The 20,234-nt window shown below is 40.3% G+C and overlaps 1 protein-coding gene across 1 annotated transcript; it reads right to left on the bottom strand.

Annotated features, from left to right (window-relative positions):
- Positions 1-6,418: 6,418 nt before the first annotated feature.
- Positions 6,419-19,223, bottom strand: ska2 (spindle and kinetochore associated complex subunit 2). Its single transcript, XM_022762526.1, has 6 exons — positions 19,064-19,223; positions 13,673-13,765; positions 12,412-12,588; positions 8,319-8,393; positions 7,654-7,695; positions 6,419-7,527 (listed from the first exon to the last, which is right to left on the bottom strand). The coding sequence occupies exons 1-5, from the start codon at positions 19,094-19,096 to the stop codon at positions 7,654-7,656; spliced, it is 420 nt and encodes a 139-aa protein (XP_022618247.1). The 5' UTR covers positions 19,097-19,223; the 3' UTR covers positions 6,419-7,527.
- Positions 19,224-20,234: the final 1,011 nt, after the last annotated feature.

Raw genomic sequence — 20,234 nt, 5'->3', positions numbered from 1 at the left:
ATGTATTCATGGGGTTCTTTCCATTGCATCCAGTTGAAAAACTCTGTAGAAATAGATATAGTTTTGTAAGTGATACAGAAAAAGTGATTTAGGCCACTACAGTAAATCACTACTTACAGTAATCAACATTGAATGTGTCTGGATATATACCAACCTGTACATACTGGAATCTTTGCTCTTTGACTCTGTCTGAGTTGTGTTCAAAGGGCACTCTGTACAGTTGCTTCATGCGTAGTCTGTTGCGCTTGAGGACATGATCAACAGTAGAGAGGCTGACACTGTTGATACCCTCAAAATTTACATGGTCCTCAATGATCTTCTGCTGAATTTCATGCAGTTTAATGGCGTTGTTCTCACGGACCATATCGACAATTAGGGTCTCTTGGTGTGGGGAGAACATAGCTGTCCTCCCACCCCCATGTGGCAGTCTTTCAATTCTACAAAAAGAGAACATGCAGTTACAAAAATATACGAATACAAGGCCTACAAGACTAACCCTCCATTACAATACTACAGTACATCGGCACAGTGGTGTACTGAAACATATATTTACTTACAGTATACTGTGGTACAGTATACATATAGTCATACAGTAATTGCTGTCAACATTTACATACTATAATGTCAAAAAAGGTAATTACCTGTTCTCTTCTCTAAATCTTCGGATTATGGTGGACACAGTGAATCTACTGATCTACTGATGTTTTATGTATTTTTCTGACGCCCAAGCTGCCGGAATATTATAATTTTTTTAAAGTTTTTTTTTTTTTTTTTTTTTTTAACAGTGTAATTATGACAAAATAAACTTAGTACCTACTAAAGTTTTCACTACATATATGAGACTGGACAAACGTAGATGTAGACCTGATGACTGCCAAGGCACGCAACTGAGGCACGCAACCGTGAGGCAGTAATTCTAGTTTTCATGTTTATATGGGTGAAGAATAACATTTTGCTACTCAAAACTGCAGTACGTCTGCCCTCTCGGCCAGAAAAAGAGATAGATCTCAATTAAATCTTTGTTTTATTTTTTATTTTAACTGTTGCAGATGTTGAAAGCTGCAGAAAAATGCATTCAATAAGAGCTTAAAATTATATTTCAGCATACATACCTGACCTGGCATCAGTCACAAGCCATTAAAGAAGTTCATTGTAAGGACATGCAGAGTTATGGACCCAGTCAAAGAACTGCTGTGTAATCCACATTTATAGACTATTAGCTTTAGGAAATGTTTATATTGTTGTTTGATCAGTTAACCACTTGTATTATGATTAATTCCAGGTTTGAAGGATGTAATATGAAATCAATGCTCCAGTCTGTCATTATTAGTGCCATTAGGTTTATATGTTATTTCATCCAATGTTTTATGGTCATGGTGGAAGACGGATGTGCGAGTTAATAGGTAAACTGTAGAATTAATGTAGTAAAATTACTCTCTTCTCCAAGTTGAAACACAGGAGAGGACGGGTGGTGCCCCTGAAACGTGCGCCAGCCCAGGAGATAAAACAGTTGTGATCAATTCACACTTTGCTCAAAGCCTGGTTCAATGGCTTTTTTGTAGCTCTGTAGCTATGTAGTTCCAAACTCTTAGCCACGGCTCTTAGCCATTTTTGCACTTTATAATTTTGTCCGCATCCTTCTTTCTTTGCCATGTGCTCCAAGTAGCATTCTTTTTGTCTACATGCACAATCTTTTAATTTTATTAGCCAAGTCAAGACCAAAAGGGCATCAGAGTAATTTTTGTAACTTTTAATTATTATCAAGTTTCCTTTTTGAAGATTTTTGACAGTTTGGAGTCATCTGGTCAACGCCAGTCTCCTCTAGAGTTATCCAGCCAAAGTGAAGTGCGTTAGAGTTTATTTCGCATCAACCTGCAAGAGACGCCGGCAGATAACACATCTGCCAATGACCGCCGCAGAGAAGCCTACCAGAAATCAAGAGTGCCCGAGACAAAAAGTCTCCTGGCAAACTCCACCAGAGCTGAATCGCTGAGACACCGGCAGAATCTGTCACCATGATAATGGGATACGGCCTCCAGGAGAATCCACCTAGATCCCGCGTCTCCGGGGTTACCACAGCAACCACAGCCACCTGGGTTCCAGCCAAGGGTCTCCAGCTACAGCGCAACTCACAGTAGGCCGGTCTTAACACTCTGCTCATGACTGGGTTGATGTCGAAATATAGTAATATTTAATCATCATCTCATTTGTAGAAGTAGTATCATTAGCTGTATAGCCATAGTGTATAGCTATAACATATTCTCTCCCACCATTGCCAACTCATTACACTGCTCATTTGCAACAATCAAGAAGTGTATTGTCATACCCTCATTCTGTAAATCTTGATTACGGCATCCTCCATAATCTGCCCGAGGTTCAGCTTGTCGACTCATTCATTCTCAATGCAAAATTGAACCAATTCATTCATCCTCAGTGTTTTACTGCACTCCTCCAAGTTTTGGAACAGTCAGAGAGCGTGAGCATTTTGCAGTCACAACAGGGACTGTCAAAAACAGCAGAAAGATTGTGTGCACAACTGCAGACACACAGGCAGGCTGGATTGACAGGTGTAAGGGAAGCAGGGAATAGGAGACAGGTCAGCAGATGGATATGACAATCAGATGACTAGGATAGGGAAGAAAGTCTGAGGACATCTGGTGCACGGATGGAGAGTGACAGGAGACAAAGCCCAAAGGTGAATTGTGAAATGAAAACATTAGTTATAATTACACAACACTATAGTTACCCTGAGAATCCAGGGACTCTTTGACAGACAACACACTGTTTTTCTTTTTTTTCTTTTAAAATATACCAACTGTTTCTTTTGAAGCACTCTCAGGCTGTATCCATAATTACTCCCTATTTACTATGTGGTGCACTATCTTTACTCTCAGCAATTTTATCTGAGTCTCTGATTTTTGAGTGGAGAAATGTATCCCCCAAATCATGATGCTGCATGTTCTTCAAACAGTTCAACCTTAGTTTCATCAGTCCATTAAACATATTCCCAGTAGTGTTGTAGAGAGTCAAACTTCAGGTGCAGGGATGTTTCTTTGGATAGCAGCAGCTTCCCGAAGAACAATCATCACTGCAGCGCTCCACTGATGGGGCTTATGGCTCTGTCCAGACGAAGCCTCTCTGTACTTTGTAAAAAAGCAGCTAAAGGACTCTGAGACTGTGAGAAACAAGATTTGCTGGTGTGATCAAACCAAGGCTGTACTGTTTGGTCTCAGTTCTAAGAGTCATGTCTGGAGCAAACCAGGCATGATGATTAGAACTCCATTTGCTCTGCACTGTCAGCTGTGAGACCTTTTTATAAACAGGTGTGTGTCTTTCCACATCAACGGAATCTACCACAGGTAGACTCCAGTCAAGGTGTCAAAGCATCTCAAAGATGCAAAGTACATTGCAAAGTAGCAAAGTGTCTGAATACTTATGTCAATGTAATATTTAAGTTTTTTCTTTTTAAATTTGCTAAATTTTCTAAAATTCTGTTTTCACTTTGTCATTATGGGATATTGAATGTAGATAAAAGCAGACTCACTGACTAATGTTCCTGCTGGGTTGAGAGTATTACAGTATAGTTATATATTATGGTATTAATGTTAATAATTAGTCATTAGTATTACATTTGAAGCATTTTTTTTGCTCATTTGATCCAAGTATTTACAGTAGTTTGCGCTTGTAGATCAAATCAGTAGAAACATTCTTGGCACAACTGTTGCCTCATGAATGAACCTCCAGCTGATTGTTCCTGTTCAGTGTCAGGCCTCAATCAGCTCAATCCACTTGAGCAGATGAACATGAAATTGCAGGATTATTTAAACTGCCTGTAGCTGAGTTGTGGTAATTTCCATATGGTCTGTGTGTGTTCTCCCTTTCAGAGCCCACTCAAAACTAGACAATGTGCTGCAGGGTCTTGTAGTAGATGGCACCAAAAAGAGTCCAGGAACCAGTAAAGAAGCCACCACAGTGTGAGTATCAAGTACAGACGAGTGCAGAGTTAAAGGGTAAATTCATTACTCGATTTTATTGTTTATTTTTGAGGGGCCAACCAAAGGAGTAACTTCACTCACTCACTCACATGTAAGGATGTAGTGAATGATATACTAAGAGTACATCCCATGTGTAGGTTTCAGCTGTTTGAAGGACAGACTTGTGATGAATGACACGCAGTCAGCTCCAGTGATGACTGGTCCACCACCTAAATGTCTCAACTGGTAAGTTTAGTAAGACTCCTATTTGAATAAAAATAAATTATTTTTCTAAAAATTAAATTATAAATAATTATAGCCACAAGCATCAATTCCCACTCCAATACCATGTTCCTGCAGTGCAGTTTCAGGACTGCAATTTCTAAGACCCCAGTTTCTCGTGCCAGTGCCACCTCGCGATTAGGAGGCTGCAGTTTCAGGACCATATTTAACTGCCATAAGGGTTTATTCCACCAAAATACTGCTTTTTGTCAAAGGATCCATTACACATCTGGGTTTTATGGTTATATTGTTGTTTGTGGCTCCAGCAGAGATTTTAGAAGGGCGGAAGTAATAAAAGTGAAACATAGAGGTAAAGGTCTCGAGGTTATAGTTAACTAACTATAACCAAATTACCAAATCAACAGTAAGTTAAAGTTGAAGGATTGGAATTCTACAAAGTAGAGGTTGGCAATATTCACGCTTGTGCAACATTAAACACACCAGTAGTTATACTTAAAGGCATTTATTTACAATGGAGCAGAGTAAAACACAATGTCTAATCTAGTATATACAGGTGTGTGTATGTGTGTGTGTAGGGGTATGTTTGTCTAACTGTGGGGACACAAACAAAGGCAAGATGGCCGGTTCAAAGTTGTCACTGTGACCACATGACCTGAACAAAGAAGACTACACAAGATGGCGGTAAAAACCAGTCCTTGGAACAAACAAAGAGGTCCTTTCCAGTGTTGTTGTAAAGTCCAGTGAGTTGGGAGGCTTCCTGGTGGAGTAAAGTCCTGTCTGGCTGTGTTGCTTTGCTGTTATTAGTGCCACGGGTGCTCAGCTCCGAGGCATCTATTAATATTCCTCCGGGCTTATTATTATTCTTCCGGTTTTCTCATAATTTGCAATTGTTTTAAGCCATGTAGAAGCCAAATTCTGGGCAGATTTTCACATTGCCATGGCAACGGCAGCTCCTGACCTGTGTGCGTGTGTGCGTGCCTAGCAACCAGATAACCAACTCTCCAAGCTCCGCTAGCTTTACATTAGCCGCATGTTAGGTCTTAAATTATATTTAGTTAGGTCTTAAATATGTAAGTCCATTTACTGCTTCCTTCGTTGCTTTTCTTTTTGTTTTGTTAAGTGAGTGAATGAAGTTGTGACGGTCTCCGCTGAGACAGAGGAGAGGAGAAGCTACTAGCCCTCTCTCGCTGTCACTTCTAGTCGCGTTGCTCTCCTCCCCAGTAATTTTAAATTTAGCACCGAAAAAAAAACATAATAGTGGTAATTTAAATAGCGGTTCATGGGATTTATTAACCCTCAGGGGTCCCTCTGTCCTTTTTTGGACATTTTCTTCACTTTTCTTTTTTGATTTGCTGATCATTTTGGCTGTGTTACAGCTGAAGGTATGGATTTCTGCAAGAAAGTGTCTTTTTTGACATATTTTTAAAATCTAATGTCAGTTACTGTTACAGGTCTATTATACACTGGTAACACATTTTGTACCCTCTGGGGTTCCTCGCGTCCAAAAAAGGACACACAAAGAAAATGCTATAAAATCATCATATATCAATATTTTTTTCTGCTTTTTTTTAATATATATATTATGATATAGATATTTCCCACATAATACATGATGGAGGGATGTGACATTGTTTTATATCAGAGTCTTTTATATCAAGACATTTCTCAAAACCAGAATATGATCAGGGTGACTTTTGAACACTGGAAATAAATCATGTACTCATCCCGGCAGTAGCCCCCGTGGCACTCAAAATTTCCCTGAAATTTTCTAGTTTCCTTTGTTCTCCTAACAGAGTTAGCTGTTCCACGCTAACTCTGCTATGACTCCTGTTGCTTGGAAAATCAGCTGGCCTTGTGTCATAGCTGCTGATTTTGAAGAGAACTTGGTTCACTCTGAGTTAATCCGAAGCAGGTCGCTGCTGTTGAGGAGAGGAACGTTTGCAGGCTGCTGTGAGCAGGCCGGCGAGAGAGCTGGTTTCTCAGGTAGCAGAGCTGACCTGGGCTGGGGCCTTGTTGCCCTTTGAGGAGCCGAGAGGAGAGAGCAGGAGCTGCTCTCCAGAGCAAGCCGAGAAGAGAAGAGAGAGAGAAGAGGGACAAGAGATCTGGTTTTGTTTGGTGACACCCTTGGGGGTCACATGTCACATGGTGACCCACACTGGCTGGCCAGTGAGGTCCATGGGGGGGAAGGGTCGTCCCCAGGTGTGAACAGTGGGCAACTGTGGGGTTTGAGTTCCTTTGTCCAGTGGAGCAAAGAAACATCTGGTCTCTTGAATGATAAGTCCCAACACAGAGAACGTTAGAAGAGACACAATATCTTTCTTATTGTGTCTCTCACAGCCTCTGTCTGGGTAACAAACTGCTGCTGCTCAACTTCAACAGCAACGACAAATGGAGAAACTCCAATTTAGTCACATGGTTGAAATATGATCAGTCAGTCAGTTGGGGACATTTGTGATTATAGGGCTGGCTCTGCTGTTGTGGTCCAGTCAAAGATGAAGACTTAATTATGGATTTTGGACACAGAGAAAACATCACAGAGAACATCAGACAGTAAATCAGACGCGATGAGAGTGTTGAAAGCTTGTACAGACCCCTGGGTAAAGAGTTCACCGTCTTACAGAGTTCTTACAGGTTTCAGACCTTTTATTTGCTGCCTCAGCCCATCAATGAAAGACACAAACTGAACACTATCAGTAAATTCGAAGATCAATGGAGTAAAAGGATCTCAATTCTTTTTGAGTTACACAGAATAATTAACTAATAACTGTATCAGAACATTGTTTCTGCTTTTACCATAATTACCACCAAATTACAGAGTAGGAAATAATGACAGGCCTGTAACATGTTAAACTAAAACGCAGCTGAAACCCTGGATTTGTATGATACACACAGAAAACAATAAGTTCTACACATTGTGTACTAGCTGCCAACAGTGTGTGTGTTCTTTTATGGAAACAGGACACTAGGACTAAACAGCATACACCAAGAAGACTAAATGACTGATGTGTTTACAGGACACAGAGTCTGTAGCCATGCCAGTGGTTCTGTACATGGTGCTTCAATCATGTCCACATGTGTTAAAAATACCAACATGCTGATGTAAAGCAGGTAACATGTTTGCCATGGTTACTGTCTTAGCTTAGCATGTTAGCATGTACATCTGAGGCTGATGGGAATGATCATTAACCAAAAATTTACAAATAAGATGTCGACTAGATGATGGAGCTGGATGAAAGTCAGCGGATCAAAGTTGTTACATTTCATCCTGGGGAAAATGAGTGTCTGTATAAAGGCTTCATGGAGATCCATCCTATAGTTGAGATATTTCAGGTGAGACTGAAGTGGTGACTGACCAACAGAAAGATCAGCCAAGAGAGTGACATGCCATCTCTACAGTATTCAGAGCAAAGGAGTAGATGTGAAGGGACTCACTCACTCAGTGGCTGCCGTTGGCCAAAGCTGCTGCATCAGGAGGCACCTGAAGGAAATCATTTACTAATTTAATTCAACAGCAGCAGAAATAATCAACCACACCCTGCAATCACCATTATGATACCGGACTAGTATAAATTCAACTTATGTTCACTCATAAAAGTAAGAACACTTCATTCAAAATTCACACTGACATTTGTTATAACACTAACAACTAAAATCTAGCCTTGGGGCAGAGCCATTCACAACACTCTATTGTGTGGCTCAATTCATTTGTTTAAATCAGGGCAGCAGATTCTTTTGAAAAACAAATAATATTAACTAATATTGTTGTTTATCCCATATTTCTGCCTTTAACGAACCTCATCTCCCATAAACTCTTGGCCCTTACAGGCTCCTGTGCAATGCAGGAGTCTCTGTGGTTTAGTGTCACTCCTCCTGATGACATCTCACTGGTCTCTGACCTTGTGCCTTGCTGTTCTGTCAGAGCTGTGAAGTCTGCTGTTGTGTTAAACTACAATTCAGGCAAAGCAAAGGCCGGTTTCTAACACATTATGAGCTCACCACCAGCAAAGCATCAGACGGCTTTTGTTGTGTATCAGCCAAGGAGGTGCTGAGTGTCACAAAGGTTACAGGTAAACACAAATAGTCCTAGAGCTAAGGTCCTACCTCTCTTGTGGTCTGACTGTCGGCTGAAGCCAGGAGATCTGCTGACTGTTGCTCTGACTCCGTCAGCGGCTGAACCTGCAGCATGTTAACGAGGACACAGTCACAGTTTATAATCAGGGATGCAGTTTATTTGTGCATTATGAAATGCCATTGCTTCTTGTTTTCTGTTACATCACATTTTTATTTATTATGCAAATTTTGTAGCTATTTACAGCGACAGAATCTGTAACATTGCCAGCTCTATCTGTTAAAGTCAAAAGCCATTAGGCCGGTTTGCACCTGTTTGACTAAAATTGCAACACAAGACCTTTACTTCTTGGGATAACTTTGACACATTTCCCAAATCAAAACAAACACCACATTTGTGTCCTTTGCAGGAGCTTGCGAAAGGATTTGCAAGTTTATCAGCTGTGTGACCAACACCTTTTTGTGAAACATGCATCTGCTACCATTTATGATTAGCTGTGAAAACAGTGTTGGGTTAAAACGTTAAAATGATATACAGAAACCAGAAAATTCCTGAAGAAATTTTGAATGTGCCTGATGCTTGGTGCATGTACTTCACTCCTCAGGTATCAATCTGTACAAAGGACGTTACTTTCAGTTTCATTCATGTTGTAGAGACTTATCCTGACACTGACCTCAGTCACGGCAGTTGTCCCTCAAAAAGCCTTTTGAAGCTGTCACGACTGACCAAAATGACCTCGCACTGATGGTTTCAAATCCAAATTTGTCCCCACAACCATAGCAAGACATGTATACACACATGTACATGCCCTAACAGAAGTTGATCTGCAATAACCCAACATCTACCACAAAGTCTACAAAGAGAAGACAACCCGCAGGCCCTCTGAGAGGTGGGGTGAAAAATAGGCCTAATCGGAAGGACCACATGGAAACGATAGGAACAAACACGGACAACGAGAAGAGCTTGCGCATTTGTGGGTACAGATGGCAAAAGGTGACCATGTTCAGGGGTTTAAGAATCCACCAGGGAAGAGCAAGGTGTGGAGGGAACTGCCAGCAGCAACCTTGCACTACAGCAGCAGATAAGAAAAGAGGGACCAAAGGTCAGGTCGAAAACCACAGTGCTTGCATTGCTGAGGGAAGGCAGGCAGCGGAGGAGAAGGGTCCTTCAGTGGAAAGTGACCCGCCGAGTGAGCACCAAGGAGACGCACCCACCTGTCCAGAAAGACCAGAGCCAGGAAATTCAGTGAAGAAAGAACCAGCTAAGAGGGACAAAATCAAGTGGCCAAAAGCCAGCGAGGCATCATCATGGCAGAAACTAGACGCAGACCTCAGCAAGATTTGGGAGAGGTCACTGCGAGGGGTTGTGGAGGCAAAGCTTAACCTGCTGGTCTCTTTGGAAAGAACACCCTACAGCTGCCGCTGCAATCAATAAGCATGGGCTACAAGCAGGAGAAGTCCAGGCTAGTGATGGAGATGAGGGAAGTGTGGGAATGAGAAGTGCAGATGTCCAGATCCGCACTGGCCACGAATGGAAAGCCCATGCTGTGGTTGACCTGGCAATCTGCAAGCTGCAGCACAAGGAGATCACAGGCAGAGTCCAGATGGGAAGGGCTGGTCTTGGGTGGGGAGAAGCCCCGCAGTTCTGGTTCAAAGACAACAGAAGAGAGAGGAAGGAACTGGTGGTGTCTGAGGTGACAAGGATGGAGAACGAGCGCTTTAAGATCAAGGCCATAGCACAGGGACATCAGGGCGGCTGGACAAGGTGGGAAGGCGTTGTTGGCAGAAACATCAGCATGGTGGACCTGTGGAAGATCCCCCCACAGTCGAAGCTCAGCTTCCTCATTAGGGCAACGTATGACACACTCCCCTGCCCACTGAACTTGCACCTGTGGTTTGGCCAGGAAGAGTGCTGCCCCCTCTGCAACAGCCTAAATGCAAGCTTCCACCACATCCTATCATGCTGCAAGAGGTGTTGGAGAGACGCAGGCTGGAAATGAGCAGAGGTCATCCCCCACCAGCAGACCATCACATCCAGTTTGTCAGAGAAGGTGGGAGCAACACAAAGACAACACCAAGAGCTCCACCAAGGTCAGTTCTTGCCAAACAGGACTGCAGCATGAGAGTTGATCTCGGCAGGAAGTCTCAGTTCCCCAGAGAGATCACCACCACAAGCCTCCGCCCTGGCATAGTGATGTGTCAATGAAGGTTGGAAATTGTGGGATATAAAAAGAGTTTGTCTGACTTTATTTGAGGGAAATATTCAGGGATGGCAGTCAGAGTTCGCAGGTAGCTAAAGTTAGTGATTGGAGCTGTGCCTGAAGTAAGACAGCAGACATTGCTGAAGATGTAATGAACATCACAATCCTTTACACTGTAGTTACAACAACACCACACCGAGCAAGCGAGAGAGAGGGAGAGAAGCTAGTGCTTACTGCTAAGCTAAAGTAACTAGCTGATCGGAACAGCATGTAAACAACTTCTGAGTTTGTGAAAGTCACTAAAAGGAGCAGCGTGTGCAAGTTTAAATGTACAGCAGGTAGTTAGACACTGTGATGAAGAAAACAGCAACATTAACTGTGTTCAGACAGAGCAGCAATAAACTCTACCAGTAACAGAAATGGGACACCACACTGACATCAGCACATCAACATGTGAACGGTGTCACTACAATTAGTGAAAAGACATCAGTAGAAATAAATCAGTGTAAAAATGTCCTCAGTAAAAAAAGTGAGTCAGTTAAAGGTGTTACTGCATTACATTTGATAATTTGACAATGATATTTATATTATTATTTATTTATATTAAAACTATAAAATTAAAGAACATCTTTAGGTTACCAGATATATCAGTTCTCAGGGGAGAACAGCAACAAAATCAACCAATTAATTGCAGTTAGGCACTTTGGAGCCTCAGCATACGCCTGATAATTATTAATATACTCAGTTGGCGATTTATTATTAAAATAGGTTTAGATAGTTTTTGATTCAATTGATCACTGTGGAGGATGTAGTGTTTATTACATTATACATCAATATTATAATGTTTGTGTCTGTGTATCTATCTGCCTGTCTGTGTCTGTCTGCCTTTCTTTCTGTCCATGTACCTCCCTGCTTCTCTGTATTTATGTGTTTCTGTGTCAGTTAAAATGACAAACTGAAATTAACTGGCGATTGCTTCCTGATTACAACTAGACTGAAACATATTTCCAGTTAAACCAGTTGAGATGTTTGTAAATCACTGCATAAATGTCAGTAAAGTGGTTGATAAACACAACAGTTTGCCATGGTGACAATGCTGTCTCACTGGGTGCCCACATGTCGTTCGCTTTGAAAAAGGTAGCACCTGGAAAACACTGGTTAAAGGTAATCCACCAATCACAAATCACAATCCACTCTAGCCTCGAACAATCCGTGCAATACACACCCATTATAAACTCAAAAGTCTTGTAAACATTTTTCAAGTTTGAATGAAGTCTGTAGCTGAAAGTATGCTGAAGTAGTTGAAGATCAAAGAGGCTTAGGTTTTCAAGGATTTGAACATCGTCTCCATTCATTTGAATGTCAAAAAAATTGCAGAAAAAGGTTTATAATAATTTATATAGCTTTATATATTGTATACATCCGATAATCTACAGAACAAGCTGAAAGTTTTTGTTGAATGGTTTCTTAGAGACCATGGAAAGGCGGAAGAAGTAAGAATAATAAAATATAAAGATTTGAAGAACAATAACTAATAAACGGAATGTTCGTTTTTCGACCTGACAACAACATATAGTGGGATTGCTTCATTCAGCAATCCCACCAATAATATAGAGAAAGATTTTAATAACAATAGTATGAATGCTACAGCATTCAAAATTTGAATAATAATAATAAATACTAACAAATATAATAATGATAATAATACTAATACTACTACTACTAATAATAATAATAATAAACAGAATGTTCGTTTTTCGACCTGACAACAACATATACCGGGATTGCTTCATTCAGCAATCCCACCAAAAATAAAGATTTGAATAACAATAGTGTGAATGCTATAGCATTCATGTGAATGGTAGTGAATGGAATGTATGATGTGTACAGTACTGTGAGCCTGCTGTTGTAGCTGTTGTAGTTACCTCCACATCGGTTGTCTGCTGCAAGTCTTGGATCAGCTTCATGACACTGCCGAGGTTGTTTCTGATGGAGTCCATGGACTCTTTCTGTGCAGCTGCGATCTCCTTCACCTGGGAGCACAGCTCTGCGTGTTTTGCCTTGATGACTGTCAAGTTCTCCAGCATCACTGCCGGGTTCTCCTGCAGACACAGTATTTAGTATATATAGCAACAGAACAGAAAATATGGGATTTCCAAGATTGATTATGAAGATTATCAACAAAATTGTACACAAGTACTATTAAAATGTAAAAATGAATTCGGTACTTCTTTTCATTTAGTGTGGGGATGGTTTATTGTTTCTCCTTTTAGGACACTGGTATTCTCCCTAGCTGTCATTATTAGGGGACAGGTGTCTCCTGCCATCACATAGACTTCCAAACATGAAGTTGGACTTGATTTGGAAGATTAAGTCTTAACTTCAATGTCTGTTCTCGGTCACTGGAGGAGTCAGACAATGGTTCATGAATGAGTCAGACAATGGTTCATGAATGAGGGACATTTCCTCTTTGGAATATTTCATTGTGCCCTGGTTTGTTTTGTTCTGTTTGTTGTGTTACCTGTTCTTAATTGATTTACTGCAATATTTTCTCGTGTTGTATTATGTTTATGTATGAAAACACTGGGTAATACATTTCACTCTAAAATGTCTTGATAATCTTCAGATTTCATTATTTCTTTGATATATTCAGTGCCACCAGTACCAGAGGCAGCAAAGCCGAACCTCCACCATGTTTTACTGTAGATACGTGTTCTTTTCTTTATGAGCTTCATGTCGTCATCACCTATAAACTGATGCAGTGCATTCCCACAAAGCTCTGGAAACAATCACCTCCTTTTTATGCAACATAAACATCATTCATTGGTTAATTCAGGTCTTGTGGACACTGAAGATTAAGCATAGGTGAGTTATGTTTTTTATTTGGTTTGAAGAACTAATTTAAATCAAACAAAAGGTGCTAATAACTTTAATGTCTGTATTTTTAATTTAATAAGTGGACATTTTATTAAATATTCTGTTTATACAAAACTGGTTCATTTGCATTTATTTCTGAAGATTCTGAATTCTGTAGTTTGCCAATAATTTTGACCAGGACTGTGTGTTTGCACACAAATGACAGACCTGCCATCATGTCCTCAGTTTCCTGTGGACTGGGGATGGTGTCCTGTCTTAACTGTATGACAATGTTTAGAGAAACGGTGTCAGTGGAAGTACAGTGGTTACCTCAGCAGGAGATCCACTCTCTGCAGTGCTGTTGATGAAGTCCAGCCTCAGTCGCTTCTCAATGTATTCCAGGTCAGCCTCTGACTTCAGGAACTGCAAGGACACTCAGCTTTACACTTTAATGGTACATTGGCCAACTTGAGCTGCTTCTTTCTGCTCAAAAGTAGAAATTCAATACTCCTGCTGATACCTGGACTAACAAAATGATTATCAAAGTCAGGAACCATATGATCAGAGAATCAGTAAGCAAGACTACAAATCTGACCAGTTTAATGTCAACTTTCAGTGCTTTAGTACAGTTTCCAATACTCATTGCTACAGACACATTTCTGTTGGTAGCATAAAAATATAGATGAGGTAAATTAAAGTAGATAGAGCCGTCCTTAATGAAACCTACATGTTCTTTGTCCCATGTCTCTTGTTCTGACCTGAAACTGAGTTTTTAAAAGTATTAAAAATGCCATAAAAATCAATAAATAACACACTGTACAACTGCCAAGACTGATTTCAGGTGGTATTTGTTTTAAGTCAACTTCAGATTATCTGTTAAAACATGATTACTTCCTCAAATCAGGCCTATTGTCAGGAAGTTCCTTTGACATGGCAATGCAGCCATTATCTCTCCAGGGGTCGTTCACATTTTCCAGAATTCTTTGTAGATTTTTCTGGCAATATCTGACATCTGAGTTCAAGTAGCTAGTTTATTATGTAAATAAATTGTTAAAATTGTTACTGTTAACATGTGTGTTACATACTGACTATGTATGTTATTACAGATCATTCAGAAAGTCTTCAGACCCCTTCACTTCTTTCACATTCTGTTATGTTGCAGTTTTATGTTAAAATAATTTAAATCAATTTCCCCCCTCATCAATCTACATTCAATATCCCATGTTGACAAAGTGAAAACAGAATTTTAGATTTTTTTGCAAATTTATTCAAAATTAAAAAGTGAAATATCAAATTGATGAGTATTCAGACACTTTGCTATGACCCCTTGACTGAAGTTCACCTGTGGTAAATTCAGCTGAGTGGACATGATGTGGAAAGACACACACCTGTCTATGTATATATACACACAAACACACACACACATATATAAAATACAGATCGGAGCAAAAACCATGAAGAGGAAGGAACTGCCTGCAAAGCTCAGAGACAGTATCGTGTCAAGGCTCAGATCTGGAGAAGGATATAAAAACATTCCTGCTGTATTTGAGGTTCCCTAGAGTGACCTTCATCATTCTTACATGAAAGAAGTCTGGAACAACCAGGTCTCTTCCTACAGCTGGATCCCTGGACTAACTGAGACATCAGGGAAAAGGATCTTGGTAAGAGGGAGACCAAGAACCTGATGGTCACTCTGGCCGCAGAGATCCTGTGTGAAGATGGAGAAACTTCCAGAAGGACGACAATAACTGCAGCAACCCACTGATCTGGCCTTTATGGTGGAGTGTCCAGACGAAGCCTCTCCTCTCCTCTCAGTAAAAGACACATAAAAGCTGCTTGGAGTTTGCAAAAGAGCCACTTAAGGACTCTCAGACTGTGAAGATTCTGATGAAACGTAGATTAAACTGTTTGGCCTCAATTCTAAGTGTCATGTCTCGAGGAAACCAGGCACTACCTATCACCTCCCCAACACCATCCCACCGGTGAAGCATGGTGGAGGCACCATCAGGTTGTGGGTTTTTTTCAGCAGCAGGGAGAGGAAGCTTGGTCAGGGTTGAGGGAAAGCTGAACAGAACGAATGACAGAGAGATCCTTAATGAGAATGACTGGGCGTCTGAGGCCCTGAGTGCTCTGTACCAGTCTGGCGTCCACCAAATGGTCCCAATCCAACCTGACAGAGCTTAAGAGGATCTGCAGAGAAAGAACGGCAAAGAAATCCCCAAATCCAGATGTGCAAAGCTTGTGATGTCAGACCCAGGAAGACTACAGGCTGTAATCACTGCCAAAGGTGCTTTAACCAAGTCCTGAGTGAACTGTCTCAACAGTTATGTCAATATGATATTTAAATTTTTCCTTTCTAATTCATATTGTTGATAAATTATGTTTTCACTTTGTCATTATGGGATACTGATTGTAGATTGCTGAGGGAAAAATGTATTTAAATGATTTTAGCATAAAACTGCAACATAATAAAATGTGAGGAGTGAAGGGGTCTAAATACACTGTGTGCTGCCAAATAATTGCCAGAGGACTGTAGCAAGGTACTGTAATTCATACAAATCAATTAACACCTACCCCAAGTTTAGTGCACAGCATTTTATTCAAGCTGCAATGCTAAAACTGTGCAATGTTATTACATTTTTGTCATGTAAATCTAAATGACTGTGCACCTTCACCCCCAACATTAACACAAGGGAAGTTCATGTATAATTCAGCAGGGAACTAGAAAAGAGAACTAATTTTGCTCAGAAAAACACGCTCTCTCACACAGTGGTAAATATTTTGGCTGTGCTGGCTGCCTGCTGTAAAACCCATGAAAAACTTGTACTTTAACAAACACAATAGGAGCAGTAGTCTGGAGACACAAATATTTTTGCATACTATTTTCTTTTTCCATACTTATCCAGACCAGGAAATAACTAAAATCAAATTCCACACTTTTCCATACTGCACAGTAACCCTGTCTATCAGTTATTATTCAAAGCAGTTTGGAGGAGTCTGACTGTTTTACCTTGTGTAGTACAAGACAAAGTCAAGACAGATTAAGTTAGTAGCCAACACACTGATACACGTATCTGTTTCAGTGTCTCAAATTGCACACTAATTATTTTCAATTACTGAATTAAACATTTGAACATATGCGTAGTGCACTTTCACCTACCCATCTATCATGTTTACTTGAATTGATGCAGTCTAGATATGTAAAAGTACTCAGTGCAGCTGGTCTCTGCAGTTTTCAGATGCTTTGACAATACTATTGCACTGCTAGCTGTCTGATACAGTAGTGCAATGAAGTCAGAGCACCTGCCAACAGCTGGAATCTCAGAGTTTGGAAACTTTTCCTTTGCTTGTAACTATTTCTGGCCAATGCACTTTTAACATTGCACTGGTTTTCTAGCAATAGTACAATGTAAAAGGGCACTGGGCAGACGGCAGACTAGCTTAGCTAAAGGCTATAGTCTACAGTGGTATGCAAATGTTTGGGCTCCCCATGCAAATAATTTATTTTGTTGATTTTTGCTGTGAAAGGAAAGCCATGCAGCAAACAGACATGTACTGTTACTTTTTATATCATGAACATTTTCCACTATTGTTTGGAGCTGTTTCACCACCAACAACATTTTATTTCAATTGTTTCCGGCTGTGAGTAACAGCACACTCAAAAACTGACCATATTTAGTCTAAATTCTGTCTGCTTTAAAAGCCAAAACTCTGCTTAGAATCAGCAGTGTGGATTTGTAACACAGCAAGTGACATACTGTTGAAAGGTCTGGAAAAAGCTTGTAAGTGGACCTTGGGTTAAGACTGTTTGGTCAAACATTTTAAACCTGCTTTACTGAGCTATCTGCTGCTCTCTTTACAAGCTGACAACTCACTACAGACACAATTATGTTAGCTATTCACTGCATTTAAAAATCATTTTAAAGCCGCCCTGCTCTGCTTCCCATAATAATTACACAGGAGGAGTACAGGTCATTTTTTAGAGAAGGCTACTGTTAAACCAACACTGAAAAATATTTGAATAAAAAAAATATATTGAGCTGTACTGTATGTGAGTGCCTTCGATCCACATGCCTTATGGTGTTCCAGTTTAACTGGTGGTCATGTTGTCTGCTGATCTTTGTTTATATATTTCACTTCCTGTGCTCCAGATGTTGTTGTTCGCAGTTTTGTAAATTTTACCAATAGTAGGCCTACCTGTGTGTCTGTGAAGTGTGAGTCAATTTAAAATGCAAATCCATGTCAATGTGACCTACAAACAACAATTCGAACTGAACAATATGAAAAAATATAAGTATTTCGCAAGCCCTGCAATGGGATTCGAAATTGTGTTTCTGTGATATAAAGCTCAGTCAGATGTCTTCCTCATTGTGCCTCCAATCTGCTCAACAAAGTTCTGCTTTAACTACATAAATCTGGTATAATCTGTCAGCCGCTTAACACTTGTTAATGACTCAGGAAATACGCCCATGTTAACTGGTGACAGTCACAACACAGACAGATGCTGCCTACTTAAGAGCAAGCCTTAAATGCAAATGATTGCCTTACACAGCAAAACAAAAGGTGTAATGAAGAATACACAAGCCTCAAAGAAACTGGCTTTTGTTGGTTGCTAAAAAGTTCACATAGTGGTCTTTACAATGCACATACCAAACCCATGTCAGGTCATATATTTTAAAAAACCACTCACTGGTTATGTAAAAGCATCACTGGCATTATTGTGTGTCAAGTAAGTTTTCGTCTTTCATGAGTTCAGATAAACGGATCACTGGATTTGTTCAGCTTCCATGTATCCTCAACTTTTTTTCTTGTGGAAGTTGGCAGACATGATTTTAAAGGAGGAAGTGGTGGATGCTCCCTCTGATGAGCAGGGGACCAGTCATCTGAGAATGGAAATGGCCGAAAAGTGCTACTTACTTACTTAATAACATGACTATCTGAACTGTGTCGAGTGTGTGGTCAACATGACACACATGTGAAAAGGCTAAAGCAATTAGGAGCACTTGCAGTTGATAAATGTCTTGATGATGGAATTACCATGCATGTTTTTTCATTTATTTTCTGCCAGATTGAGTGCAGGCTTTGTGAGAGCAGGTTGCACTGGAGCAGTGTTGATCAACCAGCTCCAGTTTAATTACTTTGCTTTTTTATACTTGCTGAAGGTTTATATTTTCTTAAATTAAAGTTTATGATGCGGAGAACTAACCGTGTTGTTTTTATAGCCTCCTGTCATTTCAAAGTCAGTCTGTCTAACACAGTTTACATGGAAATGACGAATCTGCGAGTCAACATCTGGAGTTTGTTCGACGGACTCAACCGTAAACACAGACCATCAGACAACATGGCCACCCGTTCACCGGGAACAACGGGAATACGTTATAACACTGGACAACAGCCATATATTTTAATGAAGGTCATGTTATTAAATGTTGAAGACAGTTTGACGCTGCTTTAACAGCATAAGTCTAAACTGGCCTCACACTGGGCGTAGTGGTCACTTCATTAAGTTAGCCTGTAAGCGAGAGTGTTTCAAACGAGGCTGTATCGTTTGGTGCTCTAACGGGCATGTTGAATGGCGCAAAGGAGTTTTAGGTGTTTACTGATAACGTTACAAAGAGAATATTAAAACATGACTGCTACTCTGTAATTATTCAAGTGGGTTAAAAGCAATTTAAGGAAAAGAATATAACAGACAATAAGAGAGTTTTACACTGCGCTTACCATTGCCTCAAGCTTATCAACTGTTGTCTCCATGTTGAATAGTTTTCGATCTGATGCGGGCTCTGTGATTGGCCAGCTGGAAGGAATAGAGAAAGCCAATTGGGCAGCAGTGTGTGGAAAGAGCCTTCACTCTGCTCTGTGAGTGTCGCTGCTATGGATGTACTGGGCTCAAAGATGGCGTCGGGTCACATGACTAAAAACCATGGATGTATAATAAGAACTGGATATAGGACCTAAAATGGCGCTTATTCAGTTCAGCCCTATAGGAATTACTCGCCTGGCAAAAAAAAGAGTTTCCGGCTTCCGGGTTATGGGTGCATCCTGCCCACTGAATATGCGCAGTAGTACTTCTCCCATCATGCTGGGCTGTGAGAACGAGGAAACTCAAACTGCGTTTTGGATCTGGAGCCGCACGTTCATGAATGCAATGCTAGTGGTCTTCATGGACTGGATTGGGGCTTGAAACCATGTACTGTAACAATTTACATTTACTCGAGTACTGCATTTAAGTACAGTTTGGAGATACTTGTCTTGTACTTAGCATGAGTATTTCCATTTTATGCTACTATACTGCCACTACAGCTCCACCAGTGATTTTTCCCTCTGAACTTCTCATATGATTTCATGTCAATAAATGTTTAGATGATCCAAAATCTCACCAAAAATCAAAGATCAGAGAAATATTCTAAAGACTGAAAAACGATTTGTAAATCAGAACTTTAGTTTTTCGTCTTTCCTCTTTCATTAACGATCTGCTGACCCCTCAGACTGATCTGGTGTCCGTAGATTATATAAATTAGTTCAAACCAGCTCCAGCAGCACAACAGTAACATGATGCTGGCACACTGACTTCCCATGATCTGCCCCACTGTTTACAGCAATGCTGCCACTGCAGCCACCACAACAATATATATAAAACATATATCAAACTCAGAACATTCATACAGATTCTGCACATTCTCCAATTAATTGATTGGGCATGGGATTATAAGTACTATAAATAGATTTTATTTTGTATGTTGATTAGAATGTATTGTATAATGTAAAACAAACATACAAACACACACACAAACACACACACACACACACACACACACACACACACACACACACACACACACACACACACACACACACACACACACACGTGTTTTATCTCCCTCACACTTCT

This window comes from Seriola dumerili, unplaced genomic scaffold, assembly GCF_002260705.1.
Source record: "Seriola dumerili isolate Sdu_G_001 unplaced genomic scaffold, Sdu_1.0 BDQW01000449.1, whole genome shotgun sequence".
NCBI classification, from domain to species: Eukaryota; Metazoa; Chordata; class Actinopteri; order Carangiformes; family Carangidae; genus Seriola; species Seriola dumerili.
This window is presented reverse-complemented; position numbering and strand designations above follow the sequence as displayed.